Source organism: Procambarus clarkii, chromosome 1, assembly GCF_040958095.1.
Source record: "Procambarus clarkii isolate CNS0578487 chromosome 1, FALCON_Pclarkii_2.0, whole genome shotgun sequence".
NCBI classification, from domain to species: domain Eukaryota; kingdom Metazoa; phylum Arthropoda; class Malacostraca; order Decapoda; family Cambaridae; genus Procambarus; species Procambarus clarkii.
In genome coordinates, this window is record NC_091150.1 from 33831341 (window position 1) to 33856730 (window position 25390).

General features: G+C 43.4%; 1 protein-coding gene across 1 annotated transcript in view; it reads right to left on the reverse strand.

Moving 5' to 3' along the window:
- The window catches only part of LOC138366184 (uncharacterized), a 74865-nt gene extending 52308 nt beyond the window's left edge, over window positions 1-22557 (reverse strand). The window contains exon 1 of the mRNA XM_069326921.1: window positions 22251-22557. Within this exon, the coding sequence (XP_069183022.1) occupies window positions 22251-22446 (196 nt within the window). The 5' untranslated portion in view covers window positions 22447-22557. The remainder of the gene's footprint in view (window positions 1-22250) is intronic.
- Window positions 22558-25390: the final 2833 nt, after the last annotated feature.

A 25390-nucleotide genomic window follows, 5' to 3' on the forward strand; every position in this document is an offset into this window, starting at 1 on the left:
CTGACACACACACCCAGCAAGCACAGGGCCAACTGACACACACCCAGCAAGCACAGGGCCAACTGACACACACACCCAGCAAGCACAGGGCCAACTGACACACACCCAGCAAGCACAGGGCCAACTGACACACACACCCAGCAAGCACAGGGCCAACTGACACACACCCAGCAAGCACAGGGCCAACTGACACACACCCAGCAAGCACAGGGCCAACTGACACACACCCAGCAAGCACACGGCCAACTGACACACACCCAGCAAGCACAGGGCCAACTGACACACACACCCAGCAAGCACAGGGCCAACTGACACACACCCAGCAAGCACAGGGCCAACTGACACACACACCCAGCAAGCACAGGGCCAACTGACACACACCCAGCAAGCACAGGGCCAACTGACACACACACCCAGCAAGCACAGGGCCAACTGACACACACACCCAGCAAGCACAGGGCCAACTGACACACACACCCAGCAAGCACAGGGCCAACTGACACACACCCAGCAAGCACAGGGCCAACTGACACACACCCAGCAAGCACAGGGCCAACTGACACACACACCCCACAAGCACAGGGCCAACTGACACACACCCAGCAAGCACAGGGCCAACTGACACACACCCAGCAAGCACAGGGCCAACTGACACACACCCAGCAAGCACAGGGCCAACTGACACACACCCAGCAAGCACAGGGCCAACTGACCCAAAACCAACAGACTGAAAGTCACTAAGTTAATATTAATTTAAAACATACCTAAATTAAAAGTTTATTTTTTTAAACAAATGAAAATGAAACATACAAATAAAATATAAAGTTGCATTCAAGTTATCCCCACAAACTAAACAATTGTCCGGGAAAAAGATACTCCTAGATACCTCGGCCTAAATGTTCCAAGCTTCATGACAATGAGTAGGAACATTAGCAAGATACAATGAGTAGTTTTTGGGGGGTAGAAATAGCCTAAGCTACTCTATCCCTTTGAGATGTATTTATTGCTTATCTCAATAAACATACTTGAGTAGGAACATTAGCAAGATACAATTTTCATCTTTTATATTTTAATATAAATTGGGGTCTAAACGCGACTGACAAGTGTCACACCACCAATTAGTTGTATTTTTATTATTATTTTCTCGTTTAAGAAATAACTTTAGCAATATATTGTTTGACAGCGTGACACTCGCGAAAATTAAAGACACCCTCTTACAAAAAAATAAAGTATACAGCAATTTAAACCAGTAACAAGGCTGAAGAGTGACGTAACATTACGCCATAAGACATACACGGGCAAAATTTTCATCGATGTATTAAATTAACATCATTGAGATATTGGCCCAAAATGCACTATACAATATACATTAGAGAGATGTAGATATATTTCAGTGTCAAGAGGAAGGCCTCCGTGACCCTGTGGTCGGTGCACCTCGCAATACAGTAAATATTAAGCCCGTCCTCTCAGGCGTCCTCTCTAAACTGATGTGCTAACTTGGTGGGACCTGACCTAACCTAACCTAACCTAACCTACCCGAGGACCCACTAATAGAAATTAGGACATCACGTCAATTTTGCGATCTTCTATGATTTTTTGACCTCCGGAAGGGGGAGTGGGGGGGAGAGGAAGCGGGAGGATCTATTGGAGAGTACGCAGGGCCATATTCACGAAGCAGTTACGCAAGTACTTACGAACGTGTACATCTTTCCTCAATCTTTGACGGCTTTGGTTACATTTATTAAACAGTTTACAAGCATGAACACTTCCCAATCAACTGTTGTTATTGTTATAAACAGCCTCCTGGTGCTTCGGAGCTCATTAAATTAACTGTTTAATAATTGTAAACAAGCCGCCAAAGAGTGAGAAAAGATGGACATGTTCGTAAGTGCTTGCGTAACTGCTTCGTGAATCTGGCCCCTGGTAGATATACTGGTTACCGCTACAGATCGATGAAATATGCCCGTTTTCTATGTATAGGCTCAACGCTGCACAGGTTTTTATCGATTTGTGAAACACTGTTCTGTTTGGACACAAGAAAAACATTGGGTTATAAGCTGTACATTAGGTCCAGCAACACAAAATACTTGGACGTGGCAAAAATAGGGTATATGATACACTTACGTGATATTTACTCCAACGTTGCCATCCGCAAAGCACAATAACCTAATCGAACTGAATCTAACGTGCACTATTAGGCCCCAAAGAATTGTTGGTACTCGCTTAGCTATGCTTGCGCGGATTGAGTTTCAGCTTTTTGATCCCGCCTCTTTAACTGTCAATCAACTGATAAAAGTTGATTAGCTGATACCAATCAACTGGTATCAACTAATTGGTGGTGAGCGATCAGTGATTAGTTAACAATTGACTTCGTCCTCGACTCTCAGAGATCCAGAGTTCAATTCCCAGTTGGGGGTATAAATGGTTGGGCACGTTTCCTGCCAACTAATGCCTTTGTTCATTGAACAGTAAACAGGTAGCCGGGATTTGAATTGACGAAATACTTCTCAATTTAGGACAAAGGTTCACTTGCCAGTTTACAAATAGATCATTACTGGAACCGTAATATGCTTTGAGACTATCACAAATATCTGGATAACTATCCAGGTGGTGTGTGAGTGGGTTTGGTGTCTCACCTTAACATAACATAACATAACATAACATAACATAAGAACAAAGGTAACTGCAGAAGGCCTATTGGCCCACACGAAGCAGCTCCTATTTATAACCACCCAATCCCACTCATATAAAACCTTACCCTGAGGACGGGTTTATATTAAACAGCATGAACACTGATACAGGGAGGGAGTGTAACATGCAGCTACAATCCTGGGGTACTGTATGGTTCTATGTGGATGTGAGGATAGGTTATCTTCTTGAGGTTATCTTGAGATAATTTCGGGGCTTAGCGTCCCCACGACCCGTTCTTGGTTGATACCTGGTTGATGGGGTTCTGGGAGTTCTTCTACTCCCCAAGCCCGGCCCGAGGCCAGGCTTGACTTGTGAGAGTTTGGTCCACCAGGCTGTTGCTTGGAGCGGCCTGCAGGCCCACATACCCACCACAGCCCGGTTGGTCCGACACTCCTTGGAGGAATAAATCTAGTTTCCTCTTGAAGATGTCCACGGTTGTTCCGGCAATATTCTCAACCAGCAAATTGTTCCGGTAATAATCCTCGACCAGGCCTCCTTTTTGTTACACATCCCCAGGAAGCAGCCCGAAGCAGCTGTCTAACTCCCAGGTACCTATTTATTGTTAGGTGACGCATCACCTAACAGACGCATCAGGGTGAAAGAAACTGCCAATTTGTTTCAGCCTCCACCGGGGATCGAACCCGGAACCTCAGGACTACGAATCCAGAGCGCTGTCCACTCAGCTGTCAGGCCCGCCCCCAACCTACTCTACCCTAAAGGTCCACCTACCTTTAGGTGGACGGTAGGGCAGCGTCCCCGACTCCCTATCACGGTACCTGGACGCTGCACGAGTCTAAACAGCAGCTATGTCGGCTTGTGCTTTACGTAGTAGACCAAGCGGTGTTGGACAGAGAACCAGACACCGTCTTAACAGGCAAGGCGAGGGAAGAAGATTAGCGAGGGTTTGCGCAGCCGAGGACAGTGGGTGGTGGGTGTAAGGATTGAGGGGAGAGATGGATACGGGTGACGCGAAACAAAGTTGGGTGGAGTGAGGGAGGGATGCACATTTAGCGTGTTAAGGAAGTGTTTACATTGAGAGCATTAAGTCGCTGGCAGCTCCACCTCTCCTCTCCCTTCACTCCAAGAGAGGGGAAGCAACGGGGGAAAACGAAAACACAGGGGGGAGGGCGAAGGAGGGAAGGGGGAGAGAGAGCCAGGGCAGGGAAGGGGGAGAGAGAGAGCCAGGGCAGGGGAGGGGGAGAGAGAGCCAGGGCAGGGAAGGGAGAGAGAGAGAGCCAGGGCAGGGGAGGATAGCTGTGACGGGGAGGCAAGGGGTAAGGGGCACACATGGCCGGCAGCACAGCTGGGAGGCGGGTCTTTTGTGTGGGGCACCACCGGAAGCTAGGTGTCGGTGGACATCTTGGCAGAGTGAACCGGATTACCGGGAAGTGGAGCGAATATTAAGAGAAGCTCGGCAAGTAGGTTGTAACTGGGTGAGGGTGGGGAAAAATGCCGGAGGGATGGGAGGGAGGTGGAGGGGTACGGCCTGCGATGCTGAGGAATGCGCCCTGTGGGATTAGCGAGGGTGGGAGACCGGGAGGGGGGAGACCTAGAGGATACAAAAGCAGAAAGCTGCTTTATCACGTGTTAACATGCTAACATCTCTGCTAGCCACTCCCCTTAAGCCTTACCCCTAGCTCTAGTTCACCCCGGAACAGTTAAGTATTGGCGCCCATTCGTCTCTCCCGTGCACATGGGTCGAACCCGGTTAGTTGTGGCTTGCATGGTGAGCGGAGCGTGGGTGTAATCCACTCGAGGGGCGAGGCGTGTGAGGGATGGGAGCACCGACACAGGTCAGGGAGCATCAGCAGGAAGTGTTCTGCGTAACAGTGGCTTTAGGCATTGTATGTACTAGCTCCATCTATAAATTCATCAATATTTGTATCACCCCTTGTATGTACTTTACCTGAATAAACATTTGAATTTTGAATTTGTTTGGTGGCGTCACATGGAAGGGTAGCGCCGCGCCCAGGGCAGCTACTGTGCTGCAGTGTTCGTGAGGCCACCACACACTGTCCCCAACCTGTTCCACCACCAGCACTCACCCCTCACGCTGCCTCACCACCAGCACTCACCCCTCAGTCTACACACACACACACACTACACCAACAGCGAACCCTCACACTACACTGCCTTGTCTCCACTACAACAAGCACCCATGTTATCAACGAACACAAACAAACGTTTAATATCGAGAACAATCAATGGTGAGACAATATTTATAACAACAATACTACTCGGGGTCCTTCTTTTTCCAGGCGTCAGGCCAACTGCCTGGTGACCCACCACGTGAAGGTAACAGGACGACAACCTGGTGTGGACATCCCCCCACCGTCCCATCATCATCATAATCGGTCCGCAGGTGATTGGTGGAGCCGGGAGGGGCGATTGGTCTTGCACGCTTCTTATTGGTCGATCGCTGAGGCCGGTGTGTGTTGACGTACCACCATTTCATTTCTCAAGACAAGCAGGACGACTACCTTTAAGTGCTATCTCCATTACTTGAAACGTATTTTACTTAACGGGCAAAGCAGTATCTTATTATTTAGGAAAAATCCTTACTCAAGCCTAGGACCACTCAAATGAATAAAATCAAAAACTTTAATTCATAAATGGTTGTGCATATATAATTGGGAATGTTTGTGTATAAAATTACAATACATAAGTGTGTCACATTATTGTAGTAATGTGTAGTCATTATAAAAAAACAGAGACTTTATTCATAACTTATACAAATCCTTACAACAATGACTGGACTAAACAGCTTGACTATATTACTCTTCTTGACTGCTGTTGCAAGCTACGTCTTCAAATCAGTTATGAATGACGTCTTGTTTAAGCTAATCAAAACCTTAAGCAACTACCAGACCATTGGGTACATTCTCTTAATACACACTATTCGAGTTTGGCTTCTCTGTGGGTAGTCCTGGTCTTGTGGTGTTCCCATAGTGATGATTGGTCATGAGACACTAATGGTGCTATTGAAGTACTTACAGACTCTCTCGGGGTCCTCATCAAATTCATATAAAAGTGACTAATAGCTGGTACAATGCTTAAAGCCTGAAGGAGCAATTATAGTGTTATGACACTGCGAGTAGCGAGTATCTTTGGAGTGGCTTAGGTACTTACCCTGGAAACACAAACCGAAACTGTCTCTATTTTCCGCTTGTTACAACTTGTAATAAAGTTGTTACATTTTGGCTTAACGTGTTTATGACGTATTAGAACGTTGTTACAACTTGATATATTGGTTGTTATAACTGGTTAGGTGTTAAAACTTGTTCGAACGTTATACCAACGTCGTAGTTTCGGTGTGTGTTTGGCGGGTTAGTGACTTCACGAAAGGACAATTAACTTAGTTTAATCAATAAACAGGAGGTTGTATTTAATCGCGATTGGAGTCAAAGATAAACCGCGTTAGACATGGGGCGCGTCTTACCGATAACCACTGTCTGCCGGAACCACCACACTTAATTAACACTTAGGGGGAAGCCAAACATTAACGTGGCTCGTTAATCACCGCCTGTACTCAACTGGGACAAAGGAACCTACTGACGCTCCGCCAGTCACAATATATACTTAATAATCCAAATTCCTAGTCAATCGGACAAATAAGATGTGCAAAATTATTACACAATAATCAGTGGTTAATGTGTATGTAATCACTCAATAACCAATGTAACATTCACCTGTCCAGGAAGAGGTGCTGGGTAGGCGAAAAACCATTGGTGTTCACTCAGAACTGTACGCAGAAAGATAATCTTGAAGCAGAATACTGTACGGTGGCCGGCCCTTGTTACCACTCAACTACTCAGGTACTCAATGGTGGATAGTGTCCTTGGCACAGCAGCACGCGGCAGTCTTCTTGGGACGACAATGCAACACTCCCTTGATGATACGTGGCAGAGTGGTGATGAAGTGGTGGTTGGTAACACTGCACAATCCGTTCTCGCACTTTCATATAATCAATATTGACTTATTAAATAAGTGCATATGTGACATACTAATTTATTGTGAATATTTTAGTTTACCTTGAAAAGCTTCATAGAAAACACCGACCTTACCTAACCTTCTTAGTATGTTAAGATAAGCATCATATTGCTTCGTAATTACAATTATTACTTAATCTATACCTATAATAGGTTAATGTAGGTATATAATGATCATGTAGGCATTTTGAGGCTTAGCCACAAAATGTATTTGAATAATTACAAAATTGCAGTATAAAACACTGCACCTGTTGCAGACGGTGAGTTACAATAACGCGACTGAAGATATTATGAACAAACCACACATCTGAAGATGAAACGACGACGTTTCGGTCCGTAATGGACCATTATCGTGTGTCGATAACACACGACTTGATAATGGTCCAGGACGGACAGAAACGTCGTCGATTATTCATCTTCCGAGATGTGTTTTGCACCGGTTACGAATGTGACCATGTCTGAAGGTTAATTTAATATGAACAAGATAATTATCTCTAGGATATGGTGAGTGGTCCCTAGTAGGGTGGACGTGCTGATGCGTCACTTGTGACAAGATGGTCTCAGCCCGTGATCAGAGAACCATCTCTGCCTTCCAACTGCGGTTTATAAGGCTTTGGGATAAGATGAAATCATTGTATCGTTTTCCATTAGGCTAGTGCACCTTTTGTGGTCAGCTCAGACCTTCACAATGGGGCGGGGCAGCGGGAGTGTGTCAATCAATCACATATTACTATAAGTCAGCTATCACCTTCACCTTAAAAATATTTAAATAATTAGGCCTATACTGTTTTCCACGCAATCAAAAAAAAATCGAGACCTGTAGTTATGATAAAACTCTGTAAAATAACTTGGATGTGTAATGTTATCTTATATTGCATGAAGAGTTATGCAATTACAAGTGATGCCTCATGTGTTCAATATATTTTTGTATTTGCGATGTATTATGGATGCCACAGAGACGGTACACAACACGGGATGTACGAGATATCAGCATGAAGGCGCCAGGTAAAATTTTTCAGCCGGGGGCTGATAACACAAAGGACAATTGTCTGCAGCGTTCGTTCTTACCCCACAACAATTTTTATCATTTACACAGGTGAGTACAGGGGGCAGACTACTACAGAGTTCTGTTAACGGATTGATAACTGTTGCCGCCGGAGCCGACTCCTTTATTGTGCACTCAACATCCATCCTGTGAGCGGTTGCGCAAAAAAGATTACAGAGGACACAAAAGTGCTTTATCATTCCTCAACGGATATTATTACATAAACAATTACATCTATTACAAAAGGGAGCCGGTCGGCCGAGCGGACAGCACACTGGATTTGTGATCCTGTGGTCCCGGGTTCGATCCCGGGCACCGGTGAGAAACAATGGGCAGAGTTTCTTTCACCCTATGCCCCTGTTACCTAGCAGTAAAATAGGTACCTGGGTGTTAGTCAGCTGTCACGGGCTGCTTCCTGGGTGTGGAGGCCTGGTCGAGGACCGGGCCGCGGGGACACTAAAAAGCCCCGAAATCATCTCAAGATAACCTCAAGAAGATATCCTGCACACATTATAATTATTCTGTCGGCAAGTTACATAGATTGTTCCATTTCATTAGCTATATACTTACAGTTAAGCATTATACATTAATGGTAAGTCTTTTTGTCAATACATAATTGTTTTAGCTATGGAGATATTACAGGGTGATAGGGGAGCTGCTGTTTGTTATTATTGGTCGTCACGCTGCACTACTTGCTTCTTAATCTCGTGTGTGTCATTTATCTACTGGAAGCGAAACGTGGATACAGCGCAAGGATTTTAGATACAGTTTATTTTATCCTTGATAATAAGATGGCTTGCCATTTCCTACATCGTGAGTTTAGATTTCTCTCTAAATGGTTCAATTTTATCACGGTCTAAGATGTAATGCTGTAGTGTGTGTCCCTGTCTTTGTCCACACGCTTTGTACTTTACTTCATCTAGATCCCTATACAAGCCCAACTGCCAGATACTTGTAGCCAAGTCTTATTCGAGCTGTGATTACGTCTGTTAGTCTACTATTTTCTTACTTGCCCCATACACACGTTTTACTTGACACATTTCATTGGAATGAACAATGGGCCTGCTAGTTCCAGTTTGCACTGTTCTACTTTCTTCGACCAGTAGCCCTACTGGTGTTTGGTGTAGCTCTTAAACTATAATTAGATTATATTGAAGCATATTACATTGGTTTAAAATCATTATTTGATAAGTTTCAAGATGCATTTTACCCCTAGAAGGCGCATTTCGTTCTAAGGCGAGACAAAATTCACATGAATCAGCAGAGGCTCTTGTGGGTTTTCCCGTGAAGGACCTCTCATGTGAGTCAGCTCAACAAGGAGACCATTAAGACCCATCTAGATGTGAACGAACACTTATAAACATTAGTCAAGTGTCACCGAGGGTGGCTCCACTTCTCATTATCATGCTGCAAGTTTAGTCATGACACGTGCATCACCGTCTCGGATCTTGACGACGTCTCCTCCAGAGGCACCCCTCGCCAGTCCCTCCACCACCCACCATACACCCCTGGGACACCCTGGCCAGTCCCTCCACCACCCACCATACACCCCTGGGACACTCTGGCCAGTCCCTCCACCACCCACCACACACCCCAGGGACACCGTGACCAGTCCCTCCACCCACGATACACCCCAGGGACACCGTGACCAGTCCCTCCACCCACGATACACCCCTGGGACACCGTGACCAGTCCTTCCACCACCCACCATACACCCCTGGGACACCCTGGCCAGTCCCTCCACCACCCACCATACACCCCAGGGACACCCTGACCAGTCCCTCCACCATAGAGGTCGGGGAACTCCAAGAGTCAGCAAGATTTTTTTTTTTAATAAATTTACTTTCATTTAAATATTAATTACCAAGGAAAACACAGTGAAGAATAACCGACTTAAAATGCAAGAACAGCAACTGGCGAGTCACCCTACATGAGGAAGTTAGCCTACAATGCAGGATATCATGAGAGATGGATATCTTGAGATGATTTCGGGACTCGACCAGGCCTCCGTTTTGTTTTTGCATGGAGAACATTTATATCATTCGACAGGCGATTCATCCATTCCATACACGGCAATCATTAACTAGTCTAGTGATGATTTACTAATTCAGTATCAATACAAGAGAATGTGTGTGAGACCAAGGATGGAGGCCAGACGCCCCAGGCTGTGACGCCGGGTATGTTAATTTAACAGAGGGGGGGATAATGGTTTTGATTTAACTAAGATTGATTCCTGCCAGAGACTTACTATTAATATATTTATTTCGTTAACAGACACAGAAATCAGCCGAGAATGAAACGGTAAAGAGTAATACTTGATTTCGGTCCTAATTATTTATTAATCAACAAAATGGAATTGACATCCTAACACGAGAGACAGGCGGGCACCCCACCTAGTAACGTGGTGTTTCACAGGCATTCTATTAAGCCAACTAGCTGATTTTTCAATTAACTGCGTAAGCTTGGGGAGCCGGTCGGCCGAGCGGACAGCACACTGGACTTGTGATCCTGGGTTCGATCCCAGGCGCCGGCGAGAAACAATGGGCAGAGTTTCTTTCACCCTATGCCCCTGTTACCTAGCAGTAAAATAGGTACCTGGGTGTTAGTCAACTGTCACGGGCTGCTTCCTGGGAGTGGAGGCCTGGTCGAGGACCGGGCCGCGGGGACACTAAAGCCCCGAAATCATCTCAAGATAACCTCAAGATAAGAAGCTAATTTGCTTGTATTCGAATAGGCCTAAGGTGATGATTCCATAAATTCATTATAACGAATAACCAAAAGATTTTGGGGAATAACTTATCGCTAGTTAGATATCTAAGAGTACGTTCGCAACCACCATAAGGAGTCTAAACATATATTGCCTAGGTCACCAGCAATTCTGAAATTTCATGTAAGCTTCCCCTTTTATACGTCAGCCTGGATTAAATAGGAATCCATGAGTCAGTCGCAGTTTTCCGAAAACCTGAATATTCTTCAGTTTCAACCTTTGTGGGAATATTTTAAATATAGCCTCCCCAAAAAACCCACACTGTGGCAGCTCTCAACCCTTTTTCACCATCTTCACGACGCGCATTGTCCAGCAGTACAATCTAGGCCTGTGACAGGATGAACAACCCAGCGGGTTTTTTTCCTATTGGGGAGTGTTGTACATGCTGCTATGGCGGTGTGTCCACTCACAAGATGAGTGGCGCTGCCCAATAACCTCGCCCCTCGGGGCAAAATTTAAATTTAAATTCACAATCTAGGAGATGGTCTGCCACTTGTCCTTGTCCTCTGCGTCGGACAGCTTCGCCATGACGAAACAAGTGTCGATATTCAGGTAAATAAAGTGTTGGATATGCTCGAACAATTGCGTAGCCTAGTTTAATATACATTACTTTCAAAATAGCAAAACATGATCAGCACATCCTTTACTGGTGATTCCTGGTGTCGTGCCATTATTTTTTTTAGTTGCGGTGCGCTGGTCATTTTTAACATTAAAATATAAAGACTATACACACAAAAATCACAATAGCGTGGTATATCAAATGAACAAATCCACAAGGGCCGTGATGAGGATTCGAAACCCTCATCTCGCCCCCTTGTGGATTTGTTTATAAAGACTATTGTCTGGAAACTTTAAACAATAATAATGAAAAAATTACTGAGATAATAGTTTGAACATCTAGGCGCAAGTTGATTTCTTTGAAGAGAACCAGAATCCCATTACCTAACACTTCTAGAACTAACTAGGCCACAAATAGCCTACGGTAAGACATTTTAAACATAGCTGTCTATTTCTTCCTGCCTCTTACAATTTATGACGACTCTTCTTTAATGTGCAGACATCATTTGTAATGGGAGGTGTGATGAACTTTGATGATTCTATAATTTACTAATAAAGGACAAAACAAGAGTTAAACAAAAGCTGTGAATTTAGTTTACTTTATATTAGCATTCTTAAAACTAAGAAAAATCATTGAGTTAAATGAAGATTTTAACACATTTACTACCTAAAGTCAATCAATAAAACACTAAATTATGAAAAGCTGTCGAAATCCAAAAAAAATTATTCCCTACACTCAAGAGTTGATAAATATTACAGCTAATATAGGATTATCGATATGTGGAAATAATAAGGACCGAGCTCAAATCTACACAACGAAATAATGCCTATTAATTCCATAAGAGACCAAGAGGCACGGTAGATAATGCAAAAAAGCCCAAATGAAAAGTAGACGTACAATATAGCCTCAGTATACTATATTATTCTATCAATATAGCCTGAGTATACTATATTATTGAATAAACGCCCTGACCATCATCGCCCCCATCAGTAACGGTGAGAACCATCACTCCAGCTCTCACAGTTACTCACTACCCGCCTCCTGGCCCCCACCATTCCCCTCATCGCCCCAACCCCCAGGAACCACCCACACGCCCCCTCGCTGTTGGAGATACCTCCAAGCTCAGCCAGCTGGCCGACCCCTCACATGTTCCTCTTGCTGACAACTAAAACATTTGTTGTGACAACCACCATTACGCCCAGCCTCAATTGTATTAAAATTTACCCTGGCTGCCACGCCACCTTCGCTTTCTCCATACTTGGCAACGTTAACTTCTTTTTTTATATGCTTATTGTCAAATGCTATGTAATAGAGGTCTAGAAATGTAAACATTTAGTAAATAATAGAAGACCTCACCCAGCTCTTGGGAGGTGGGATGCGTGCCCAAGATACAACAAGCATTTCCTCTCTGGATCGCGACACTTGAGTCGCTGGAACAGGAAACTGGACACCCGTGAGTCTCTATAGTTTGCCTAATCAGTTCCTGCCCCACTTCCTTTAGGAACTTAAGTGCACTTTTACCCCAGGTGTCCAGGGTCTCAGGAGCCTATTGGCGCATTATATATATTATATATATATATATATATATATATATATATATATATATATATATATATATATATGACAGTGTCAGACCACGGAGGAAAATTGAAACAGGAATTTCCTTAAGTACTTTCGTATATTAATACATCTTCAGAAGAAGTCTGAAGATGACTCCTTCTGAAGATGTATTAATATACGAAAGTACTTAAGGAAATTCCTGTTTCAATTTTCCTCCGTGGTCTGACACTGTCACATTTTTAATCACGTGTTTATTTTCGTGATTTATACACATGTGTATAAATCACGAAAAGTGTATATATATATATACACACATGTGTATATATATATATATATATATATATATATATATATATATATATATATATATATATATATATATATATATATATATATATATATATATTTGTTGAATATGAACGAAAAAAGTAAGATTAATAATTCTAACACGAATTTGTTCATTATTTGTTATGTTTTTCTTCACTGTCGGTGGTAATAAAAATATCAATTCTCCAAAATTAATTTTTATTAATAGTCTGATGCCTAGAAGCGTTTCGTAAGGGCTTCTTACATTCTCAAAGACTTCTTTACACTTAACACTACACTTATGATACACTTGATACTCTGTGTATGAAACATTTGACATAACACGATTTTTATTGGTTTGGGTGAGGTGGGTACATGAGAATGGAAATAACTGTAGAGGGCCTATTGGCCCATACGGTGCCTTGAAGTGGGTAGAATATAGTTGTGCATTAATTGGCTGTTGACGGCTTGTGTTGACTTTTTGATGTGTAGTGCCTCGCTGATGTCGAGCCGCCTACTATCGATGATTTCTGTGTTGTTTGTTAATATTTCTCTGGTGATGGTATGGTTGTGAGATGAGATTATATGTTCCTTGATGGAGCCCTGTTGTTTGTGCATTGTTAGTCGCCTGGAAAGAGACGTTGTTGTCTTGCCTATATACTGAGTTCTTTGGGGCTTACAGTCCCCAAGTGGGCATTTAAAGGCATAGATGACGTTGGTTTCCTTCAAAGCGTTCTGCTTGGTGTCTGGGGAGTTTTTCATGAGTAGATTGGCCGTTTTTTTTGGTTTTATAATAAATTATCAATTGTATCTTCTGATTTTTGTCTGTAGGGATGACGTTCCTATCAATAATATCTTTCAGGACACTTTCCTCCATTTTATGAGCCGTCGAAAGGAAGTTCCTGTAAAATAGTCTAATTGGGGGTACAAGTGTTGTGTTGGTTGACTCTTCAGAGGTTGCATGGCGTTTTACCTTTCTATTTATGATGTTTTCAACAAAACCGTTAGAGAAGCCGTTGTTGACTAGGACCTGCCTTACCCTACAGAGTTCTTCATCGACTTCTTTCCACCCTGAGCTGTGGCTGAGAGCACGTTCGACGTAAGGGTTGACAACACTCCTCTTGTACTTGTCTGGGGAGTCACTATTGGCATTGAGGCACATTCCTATGCTTGTTTCCGACTGTTACATCCAGAAAGGGCAGCTTCCCATTATTCTCCATCTCGTAAGTGAAACAACACAGAATTCCGCTCAAATGCCTCCTTCAGCTGCTGCAGACATCTGGCATCAGGTACCTGTGTAAAAATGTCAACATACCTATAGCTATATACCTGCAGTATATGGCGGGTCTCAAGTCAATGTCAACTAAGACCCTCTGCTCGATGGTGCCCATGTAGAAGTTCGCAAACAGGACACCTAGGGGAGAACCCATGGCGACCCCCATTTACTTGCTTATACATGTGCCCATCTGGGTTCAAGAAAGGTGCCTCTTTAGTGCAGGCTTGAAGTAGTTTCCTCAGTATGCTTTCTGGCATGTCAAGAGGAGTGCAAGCCGGGTCACGATACACTCTGTCTACTATCATCCCGATTGTTTCGTCCACAGGTACGTTGGTAAATAGTGACTCTACATCTAACGATGCTCTTATCCCTGTGGCCCGTGCTCCCCGCAGTAAGTCGACAAATTCCTTGGGAGACTTCAGACATTCGATGCGTCCGACAATCTTCGCATCATCATCAGGTTGTAACACCGCTCTCTTGTATCACCGCCACTATTAAAATGCACCACTATAATGGAACACCACTATAATGGAACACTAACTATCCTGAGTAACACTTCCTCATCGGTTGCACTTGGTAACACTGTTATGGGCTGACATATGATGGTTACACCGGGACTACAAAGTACACTGCCAACAAGGAGATGCTAACACAGGATGAAATACGCTGCCACCATCTGCCTTTGACCATTGAAACTATATCAAGCAACGAGGCAAGAAACATTGCTTGACTAGGAGAGTACTTTCTATGACTGTCATTAATTATGAAAATGGTTGTCAGCCACTATATCCAAAAGGCTAAGAGGATTCAACAATTGACACAGACGGGAAATTTCACGTAAGTTTATTGAGACCAAAATTATGTCAATCACCAATTATAAATCCTACCCTAACACTGGCAAAAAGTTAAGAAATTTGGACATGGAACAAAAACTCAGAGATCACACACAATACCTTAATACCTCTGTCTCTCCCTGGCTGAGATGTTCTTCACAGCCCCGCTCTCGATCCCGGTGTACCGCCCTCTGCCTTTCCTATGTTCCTACAGGCCCTCTATATACAACCCCCCACAGGGGGGAGGGGGAGATCTGCTGTTGCTACCCACCAAAAGTGTACAAACACTCAAGAAATATTTCAATAAGCTTGTTTGACATTCACCATACACTCTTCAAGAGAGGAGTTATTAATTACATGTGACTGACCTCTGACCTGGCCAAAAGGGGGAGATCCAGGGATGTTTACACATAAGAATCTGGAGTCTAATTTCCTTGCATGAAATATTACATACTTGAAACTATGCTGACTAAGACTAACCCAGGAATTTTTAATCAATATACAAGATAAACCGGAGGTCATCTGGGCTGACCTCTTGGAGAAGGCTTCCCTGGGTGTGAACTCTAAGGGGGGGGGGGAGGTCACGGGTGTTACAAGGTGATTAGATTACCAAAAGGAGAATGAAACACAATAATGATTATGTAATGTATGTGCACAACGTTTCATTCCTGCCTGGAACATCTTCAGGTGAGATATGGCTTTTAACATGATTGATGATTGATAAAGAGTAAGCCACCCAAGAGGTAGCACGGGCATGAATAGCCCTTAAGTTGTAGCATGTATGGTAAGGGGGATATCGACTCTGACAGAGGTGAGGTAGAGGGTCAGACGGGTCAAGCCGCGGGGCTCAGGTGCCGGCGTAGAAGCAATGTTTTCTCTGCTGTGGCATTGGTGTTAGTTAACTCTCTATAGTTGGTTGGATTTGTTTGATGTATAATACCTCGGCAATGTCCAATCTTGTTTAGTCACTTTATCTGTCGATTATTTTGTTGTCAGGATATATCTGGTGATGATCTGGTTATGTGTAGAGACTTTATATTCCTCGATACCTTGCTGTTTGTGCATTGTTGGGCACCTTGAAAGGGATGTTGTCTTCTTATATATTGAAATTGTTAAGGCTGAGAGTCCCCAAGTGGGCACGTGAAATCATAGCCGACATTCGTCTCTTTTTAAGGAGTTTTATTTGGTGCCCTAAGTTTTTTATGGGCAAGTTTGGCTGTCTTCTTGCACCTATAGTATAATATTAATTCAATCTTCTGGGTGGTATTGGTAAAGGTCACATTTCAATCAATAATCTTTTTCAGGACACTGTGCCTGTCACTACGTCTGTGTCTGTACTCACCTACGGGTGGGCGCCTGACAGCTGGGTGGACAGCGCTTCGGATTCGTAGTCCTGAGGTTCCGGGTTCGATCCCCGGTGGAGGCGGAGACAAATTGGCAAAATGTTTCTTTCACCCTGATGCCCCTGTTACCTAGCAGTAAATATGTGCCTGGAAGTTAGACAGCTGCTACGGGCTGCTTCCTGGGGGTGTGTGTAAAAAGGAGGCCTGGTCGAGGACCGGACCGCGGGGACGTTAAGCCCCGAAATCATCTCAAGATAACCTAGTTGTGCTTGTGGAGATGTTAATGATAATAAAACGAAATGTAAATCTATGTCTCACACCCTTACCTTGAGGTTACCTTGAGGTGCTTCTGGGGCTTAGCGTCCCCACGGCCCGATCGTCGACCAGGCCTCCTGGTTGCTGGACTGATCAACGAGGCTCTTGGACGCGGCTGCTCACAGCCTGATGTACGAATCACAGCCTGGTTGATCAGATATTCTTAGGAGGTGCTTATCCAGTTCTCTCTTGAACACTGTGAGGGACACTGCACCCTCACTCATTATGTTATTGATAGCCCGTTGATTAATGTATACAGAAACACTGAGATAAGGATTGTTCCTGAACAAATAGCCTGAATTTGTCACAACGGAAAGATTGCCGATATTCTGGAGATATATAAGAATTTTGCACCAAGATTGTAACTTTGTTGAATTGTCTGAATGTCTATTGCACACTGTTTGTATACCTAGTCCTAAAAGTTTGTGGGTTTACGTCTGGTAACATCCTGCATGTGTAAAGGAAGAAAGGAATATGTTTATCACTCAGAATGTTCGTTAATACGCTTATTGTTTGTGATGCGTGTGTGTGTATTCACCTAGTTGTGCTTGCGGGGGTTGAGCTCTGCTCTTTCGGCCCGCCTCTCAACTGTCAATAAACCGTTTCTAACTACTACTATTTTTTTCCACACACACACACACACACACACACACACACACACACACACACACACACACACACACACACACACACACACACACACACACACTTCAGGAAGCAGCCCGTGACAGCTGATTAACTCCCAGGTACCTATTTACTGCTAGGTAACAGGGGAATAGGGTGAAAGAAACTCTGCCCATTGTTTCTCGCCGGCGCCCGGGATTGAACCCAGGACCACAGGATCACGTGTCCAGCGTGCTGTCCTCTCGGCCGGCCGACTCCCGGTGAGTGTGTGTGTGTGTGTATAGATGGGTAGAGTGAAATGTACATTTCTTCCTTTTCACATGCAGGATGTTACTATTTGTTTAGGAACAGTCCTTATCTCAGTGTGTCTATATATCCTTATCTCAAGTTTTTCGACTGGCAGTAAGTTTTTATTTATACATCTTTCATTGAATATGGCTGCATATTCTGTATTAATTGTTTTCATATTTAGGGGATTCTATCCCTCTGACTATTGCTCTTGCATCTGGGTTTAATTGGAAGAGGAATTCTTAAAAAGTCATGTTCGTTCGAGGTGAAGGAAAAGAAATAAATAACTGTAGAATGTATTACACTTATTATAAATTTACACAACATTTCGAACATACATGGTTCATTCTCAAGTGATGTGACAGCATAGGGCATATTGTATTTATACCATTAAAGGGTCAGATGATGACAAATGGAACGAACAATGGGGTCAGGTGTAGACAAATGGATCGAACAATGGATTATATAGGGGTATACAGATGGATTAAGAATAAGGCATAAAGGAGAAAAGAGAAGAACAAAGCAAAATAGAGTACGAAACACATGCAAAGATTAATCAGGTGTAGTGGGCGTGGCATGTTGAGCAGTGACTTCTATGTTGGCATCTTCACGTCTGGTCTTGCTCTTACTCTCATGATGGGTAGAGTGAATAGTTTCGTAATTTGGGTATTCATGGTGAGTTGTTCTATTTTTATGTGGATTGCTTCAAGAATTTGTAATCTTCTTACATCTTGGGTTTTGTCTATTATACAAGTGTTTTTATTCAACATTTCTTTTCTTAGGGTGAATATATATATATATATATATATATATATATATATATATATATATATATATATATATATATATATATATATATGCAGAATAACCACATGTGAAAAATAGAGAACGCTTAACGCGTTTTCGGCTAATTAGCCTTCATCAGAGCAAAGTAGAATGCACATTTTTATCTATTTTCATCTATTTTTCACATGTGGTTATTCTGCATACTTGGATCAGTGTTTTTGTGATCATTGTTGCATATATAATATGTTGTACCTAGTAGCCAGAATGCAGTATGCGGCCTACTATGCAAGGCCCGATTTGCTTAATAAGCCAAGTTTTCCCGAATTTATATATTTTTCGTGTTTTTTTCTTATGAAATGATAAAGCTATTCATTTCATTATGCATGAGTTCTTTTAAGTTGAGTTAAAATTAACTTAGATATATGACCGAATCTAACCAATCCAACCTAACCTAAACTAACATAACTAAGTCAATAATTTATGTTCTGAACATAATATAATAATAATATTTCAAATAAATAAATTGGAAACAAAATTTTGAAAATAAAGAAAATCACTCGGCCTATTAGGCAAATCGAGTCTTGCATAGTAGGCCGAGAAGTGCGTTCTGGCTACTAGGTACGACATTATATATATATCATACATAAATGTAACACGTTGTACTGAACAAGGTGATAATATACCTGCTTGATGGGGGCTCTGGGAGTTGTTCTACTACCCAAGCCTTGAGCTATCTCATCCCTTTATGTGTATTTATACCTCAATAAACCTGTTTCATTTTGATTGTATTCATCAGGAATAAAACTATAACGTTAAGTAATTATTTTATAAAAGACATGAGCCAGGAACCAACTGCGTGCCAGAGCCTTCATATGGTTATCTGTCTGAGTGTCTGTATTAAAGCAGCTGGAAATCCACGAGTACAGTATTGTAGACTAGCAAGGAAAGTGGTGATGCGAACCTAAATTGAAGATGATGGAAGTTAAGAAACCTCCATGCATAGCTGTCAGTACAGATATGGCGTACTGCATGTACAATATGCGCACATAGATAAGCAAATGTATCCTAGCCTAAGTACGTATTTTTACTTTTTACTCACAAAGTTCGTAAACGTGCAGGGAAAAACAGGTTACGTTCCCTGTCTCATTGGTGTCTAGCTCACCTTCGGTGATCCGAGGCATGTTCTGGTCTCAGCGCTACATGAAATGTTCCCAGCCTCACCTTCAGTACTACACGTCATGCGCAGACGAGGAGTCACAATAACATGGCTGAAATATGTTGACCAAACCACACACAAGGAAGTGAAGGGACAACAACGTTTCGGTCCTTCCTGGACCATTCTAAAATCGTCTTGAGAATGATCCAGGACGGACCGAAACGTCGTCGTCCCTTCACTTTCTAGTGTGTGGTTTGGTCAACATACTACACGTCATGTTCACAGCCTCACTCTCAGCTCTACATGTTCCCAGCGTCACCTTCAGTACATATTCCCAGCCTCACCTTCAGCACTACATGTTCCCAGCCTCACCTTCAGTACATATTCCCAGTCTCACCTTCAGTACTACATACTCCCAGCCTCACCGTCAGTACTACATATTCCCAGCCTCACCTTCAGCACTACATGTTCCCAGCCTCACCTTCAGTACTACATGTTACCAGCCTCACCTTCAGTACTACATATTCCCAGCCTCACCTTCAGCACTACATGTTCCCAGCCTCACCTTCAGTACATATTCCCAGTCTCACCTTCAGTACTACATACTCCCAGCCTCACCTTCAGTACTACATGTTCCCAGCCTCACCTTCAGTACATATTCCCAGCCTCACCTTCAGCACTACATGTTCCCAGCCTCACCTTCAGTACATATTCCCAGTCTCACCTTCAGTACTACATACTCCCAGCCTCACCTTCAGCACTACATGTTCCCAGCCTCACCTTCAGTACATATTCCCAGTCTCACCTTCAGTACTACATACTCCCAGCCTCACCTTCAGTACATATTCCCAGCCTCACCATCAGTACATGTTCCCAGCCTCACCTTCAGCACTACATGTTCCCAGCCTCACCTTCAGTACATATTCCCAGTCTCACCTTCAGTACTACATACTCCCAGCCTCACCTTCAGTACATATTCCCAGCCTCACCATCAGTACATGTTCCCAGCCTCACCTTCAGTACTACATGTTCCCAGCCTCACCTTCAGTACATGTTCCCAGCCTCACCTTCAGTACATGTTCCCAGCCTCACCTTCAGCACTACATGTTCCCAGCCTCACCTTCAGTACATATTCCCAGTCTCACCTTCAGTACTACATACTCCCAGCCTCACCTTCAGTACATATTCCCAGCCTCACCATCAGTACATGTTCCCAGCCTCACCTTCAGCACTACATGTTCCCAGCCTCACCTTCAGCACTACATGTTCCCAGCCTCACCTTCAGTACTACATGTTCCCAGCCTCACCTTCAGCACTACATGTTCCCAGCCTCACCTTCAGCACTACATGTTCCCAGCCTCACCTTCAGCACTACATATTCCCAGCCTCACCTTCAGCACTACATATTCCCAGCCTCACCTTCAGTACTACATATTCCCAGCCTCACCTTCAGCACTACATATTCCCAGCCTCACCTTCAGTACTACATGTTCCCAGCCTCACCTTCAGCACTACATGTTCCCAGCCTCACCTTCAGCACTACATGTTCCCAGCCTCACCTTCAGTACTACATGTTCCCAGCCTCACCTTCAGCACTACATGTTCCCAGCCTCACCTTCAGTACTACATATTCCCAGCCTCACCTTCAGCACTACATATTCCCAGCCTCACCTTCAGTACTACATGTTCCCAGCCTCACCTTCAGCACTACATATTCCCAGCCTCACCTTCAGTACTACATACTCCCAGCCTCACCTTCAGCACTACATGTTCCCAGCCTCACCTTCAGTACATGTTCCCAGCCTCACCTTCAGTACTACATGTTCCCAGCCTCACCTTCAGCACTACATATTCCCAGCCTCACCTTCAGTACTACATACTCCCAGCCTCACCTTCAGCACTACATGTTCCCAGCCTCACCTTCAGTACATGTTCCCAGCCTCACCTTCAGCACTACATGTTCCCAGCCTCACCTTCAGTACTACATGTTCCCAGCCTCACCTTCAGTACATATTCCCAGCCTCACCTTCAGTACTACATGTTCCCAGCCTCACCTTCAGCACTACATATTCCCAGCCTCACCTTCAGTACTACATGTTCCCAGCCTCACCTTCAGTACTACATGTTCCCAGCCTCACCCTCAGTACTACATGTTCCCAGTCTCACCTTCAGTACTACATATTCCCAGCCTCACCTTCAGTACTACATATTCCCAGCCTCACCATCAGTACATGTTCCCAGCCTCACCTTCAGCACTACATGTTCCCAGCCTCACCTTCAGCACTACATGTTCCCAGCCTCACCTTCAGCACTACATGTTCCCAGCCTCACCTTCAGCACTACATGTTCCCAGCCTCACCTTCAGCACTACATGTTCCCAGCCTCACCTTCAGCACTACATATTCCCAGCCTCACCTTCAGCACTACATGTTCCCAGCCTCACCTTCAGTACTACATATTCCCAGCCTCACCATCAGTACATGTTCCCAGCCTCATCTTCAGCACTACATATTCCCAGCCTCATCTTCAGCACTACATATTCCCAGCCTCACCATCAGTACATGTTCCCAGCCTCATCTTCAGCACTACATATTCCCAGCCTCACCATCAGTACATGTTCCCAGCCTCACCTTCAGTACTACATGTTCCCAGCCTCACCCTCAGTACTACACGTCATGTTCCCAGCCTCAAAACCCTGGCGTCTGGGCTCACCTTCAGTGGCGTCATCGCTGGCGTCGACTCCCCTCAGGGCGGGCGTCGCACTCGTGTCCACGACGCTTTCAGTGAAGTTTTTGTGTACAAATTCTCCCCTAGCAACGACAATGTCTCCCAAGACGTGCAGCACCAACACCCAGATGACACAGAGCGGCATAGTCCTGCGCCACGCCTCACGCACCGAGTAATCCATTGTATCTTGCTAGAAAACCTCCAAGATTCTCTCTCTCTCTTAAGCACAGACGGGCATGACGGCAGCGAGACCGTCGACACCCTTACACCACCACTGCTACACGCATACTGAAACGTCTCGCTGCTATTAGCCTAATTATAGCACGACGCTGATTGGCCGCCGATACGAGTTCCTGGTTTTCATTGGTAGACGGCCGGAGAGGCGAGGTTCCTATTGGTTGGGCTGATCGTGTAGCCAGATGACAGTTCTGTACGGACAAGACTGTCCGCTAATGTCTCGGTTACTTTTATTAGCAAAAACTTTACATAAACTTCAGAATTTCTTTATAAAGTGACTTTAAATAGATTCATATATAAATACAAACCTTCGTCCATCTATAATTAAAACGTATTAGAGGTGCTAGGTCTGAAAATGATATAAATATCCTCACTTGACATCGGCGTGTGTCAAGGGAGGGGAGACTGCAGTAGACAACAACAGGACACAAACACTCGCTCCATCAATACAGTACACCTATCATTCTGATATTAAACGAACAATTCCATCGTCTTGTTTCTATGTACATAACAACGATTAAAACCTTACCTACTTGTGAGTGGCAAAGGGCTGTCAACATATGATACAATACACACACACACACACTTAGGGCGAGTGTGCGAAAATTTATAGATGGAGAGGGATGGTGGGGAGTCGGAGGAGGAGGCTTTGTGTCGGGGGGTTTGTGGCACAGTTACTGGGTGCTGTGTGTGTGTGTGTGTGACGTTTACGACACCAGCCTGGCTGGACATGTTGTGACGTGGGACAACAGAGAGATAACAGGTCGGCGCCAGTCCAGGCAGGGGGAGGAGGTTGACGCTGTGGCGTCTAGGATAACAGAGATAAAGGTTGGCGCCAGTCCCGGGAGGTGGTTGACAAGTTGTATAACAAAGAACACAGGTCGGTGCCAAATCCAAGGAGAAGGTTGATGTGGAGGATAACAGATAACAGGTCAGCGCCAGGCCAGAGAGAAGGTATTGACGTGGGATAACAGGTCAGAAAGAGACGAAGTTGACACTGTGATGTGCAGGGTAACAGGGTTAATGTCTGTACAGGGAAGAGGTTGACACTGGTTTAGGATAACAGAAATAGCAGATCACAGTCAGACCAGGAAGGGTGGAAATTGGGGTGAGCAGACGACTTCTAAGATCTGTTAGCAGGCCGAGAACTTTCCCACCATTGAACCTTCATTGTACCTTGATCGAGTACTGAGAGTTCTACTTGCAAAGTCCTGCCCAGGGCCAGGAGCAATTTTTTTTAATAAAACTAATTATAATTTGTTTTTAATATATGTTATTGTGATAGCTGAGAGTCATAGGCATGATTTCAGTTGACATTTTTGTTTGATAATCGTTTTTGACCATTTTTGGAATTTTTTTTGATACATAATTCAATATTTTTTTTCTTCTTTCCTATTTATGCTATGATGCTGAGACTTGGACCAGATGAAACCCTTTTTATATACAACTTGTCAAAAAAGTTTGATTGAAATCGAACGAGTTTTCATTTATTGCATTCTTCCCAAGTCAGACCCCTTAGTCCAACAGGCTGTTGCTTGGAGCGGCCCACAGGCCACATATCCACTACAACGCAGTTTGTCTGGCACTTGTTGCAGACAACTATCCAGTTTACTATTGAAGACGTCCACTTTTGTTCCGGCAATATGTTTTATGCTCGCTTGGGCTGGACGGTAGAGCGATGGCCTTGCTTCATGTAGGTCGGAGTTCAGTCCCCGACTGTCCAAGTGGTTGGCACCATTCCTTATCATCCCCCCCGTCCCATCCCTAATCCTTATCCTGATCCCTTCCAAGTGCTATAGAGTCGTGGTGGTTTGGCGCTTTCTCCTGATAGTCCCTTATAATCGCTGAGAGTATATTGAACAAGCGTGGACCTGTGGTGTTCATGCAGTGTTCCCTGATTCAGCCTTTGACACCTCTGTTCTTCACTGGCGCTATTCTGCATTAGAGACATAGGTGTATGTGTGTATATATATATATTATATATGTATATATATGCATATATGCAATTGACGATCACAAAACACTGATCATTTTATGCGGAAAATCCACAGAGAAATATGAAATGAAGTGAACGTTTCGGCTTGTTAAAGCCTTTGTCAACACCAGACTGACTCAGACTTAGTCAGTCTGGTGTTGACAAAGGCTTTAACAAGCCGAAACGTTCACCTCATTTCATATTTCTCTGTGGATTTTCCGCATATGCATCTATATATATATATATATATATATATATATATATATATATATATATATATATATATATATATATATATATATATATATATATATATATATATATATATATATATATATATATATATATGCGAACAAGCCTGAATGGTCCCCAGGAGTATATGCTATATATATATATATATATATATATATATATATATATATATATATATATATATATATATATATATATATTGCTTGTGAGGTTCATAAGGTGGTGGTGGTACCCCTTTTAGGTATTATACTATTATATATATATATATATTTTTTTTTTTTTATATGTATAAATATATAAATCAATATTTATATATATACATATATATAACTGTATGCCATGTATGTATAACAAGCCATTCAGGCTTGTTCGCATATACATACATACACACACACACACATATATATATATATATATATATATATATATATATATATATATATATATATATATATATATATATATATATATATATATATATATATATATATATATATATATATATATATATATATATATATGCTAGCTGTACCCGGCCACGCGTTGCTGAGCCACTGCAACCTTCTCCTGTCCCTCAGTCCTCCCCCATCCCCTTGTCCTCCCCACCATCCCCTACTCCACCGTCCCTTCGTCGTCCCCACTCCATCGTCCCCTCATCCTC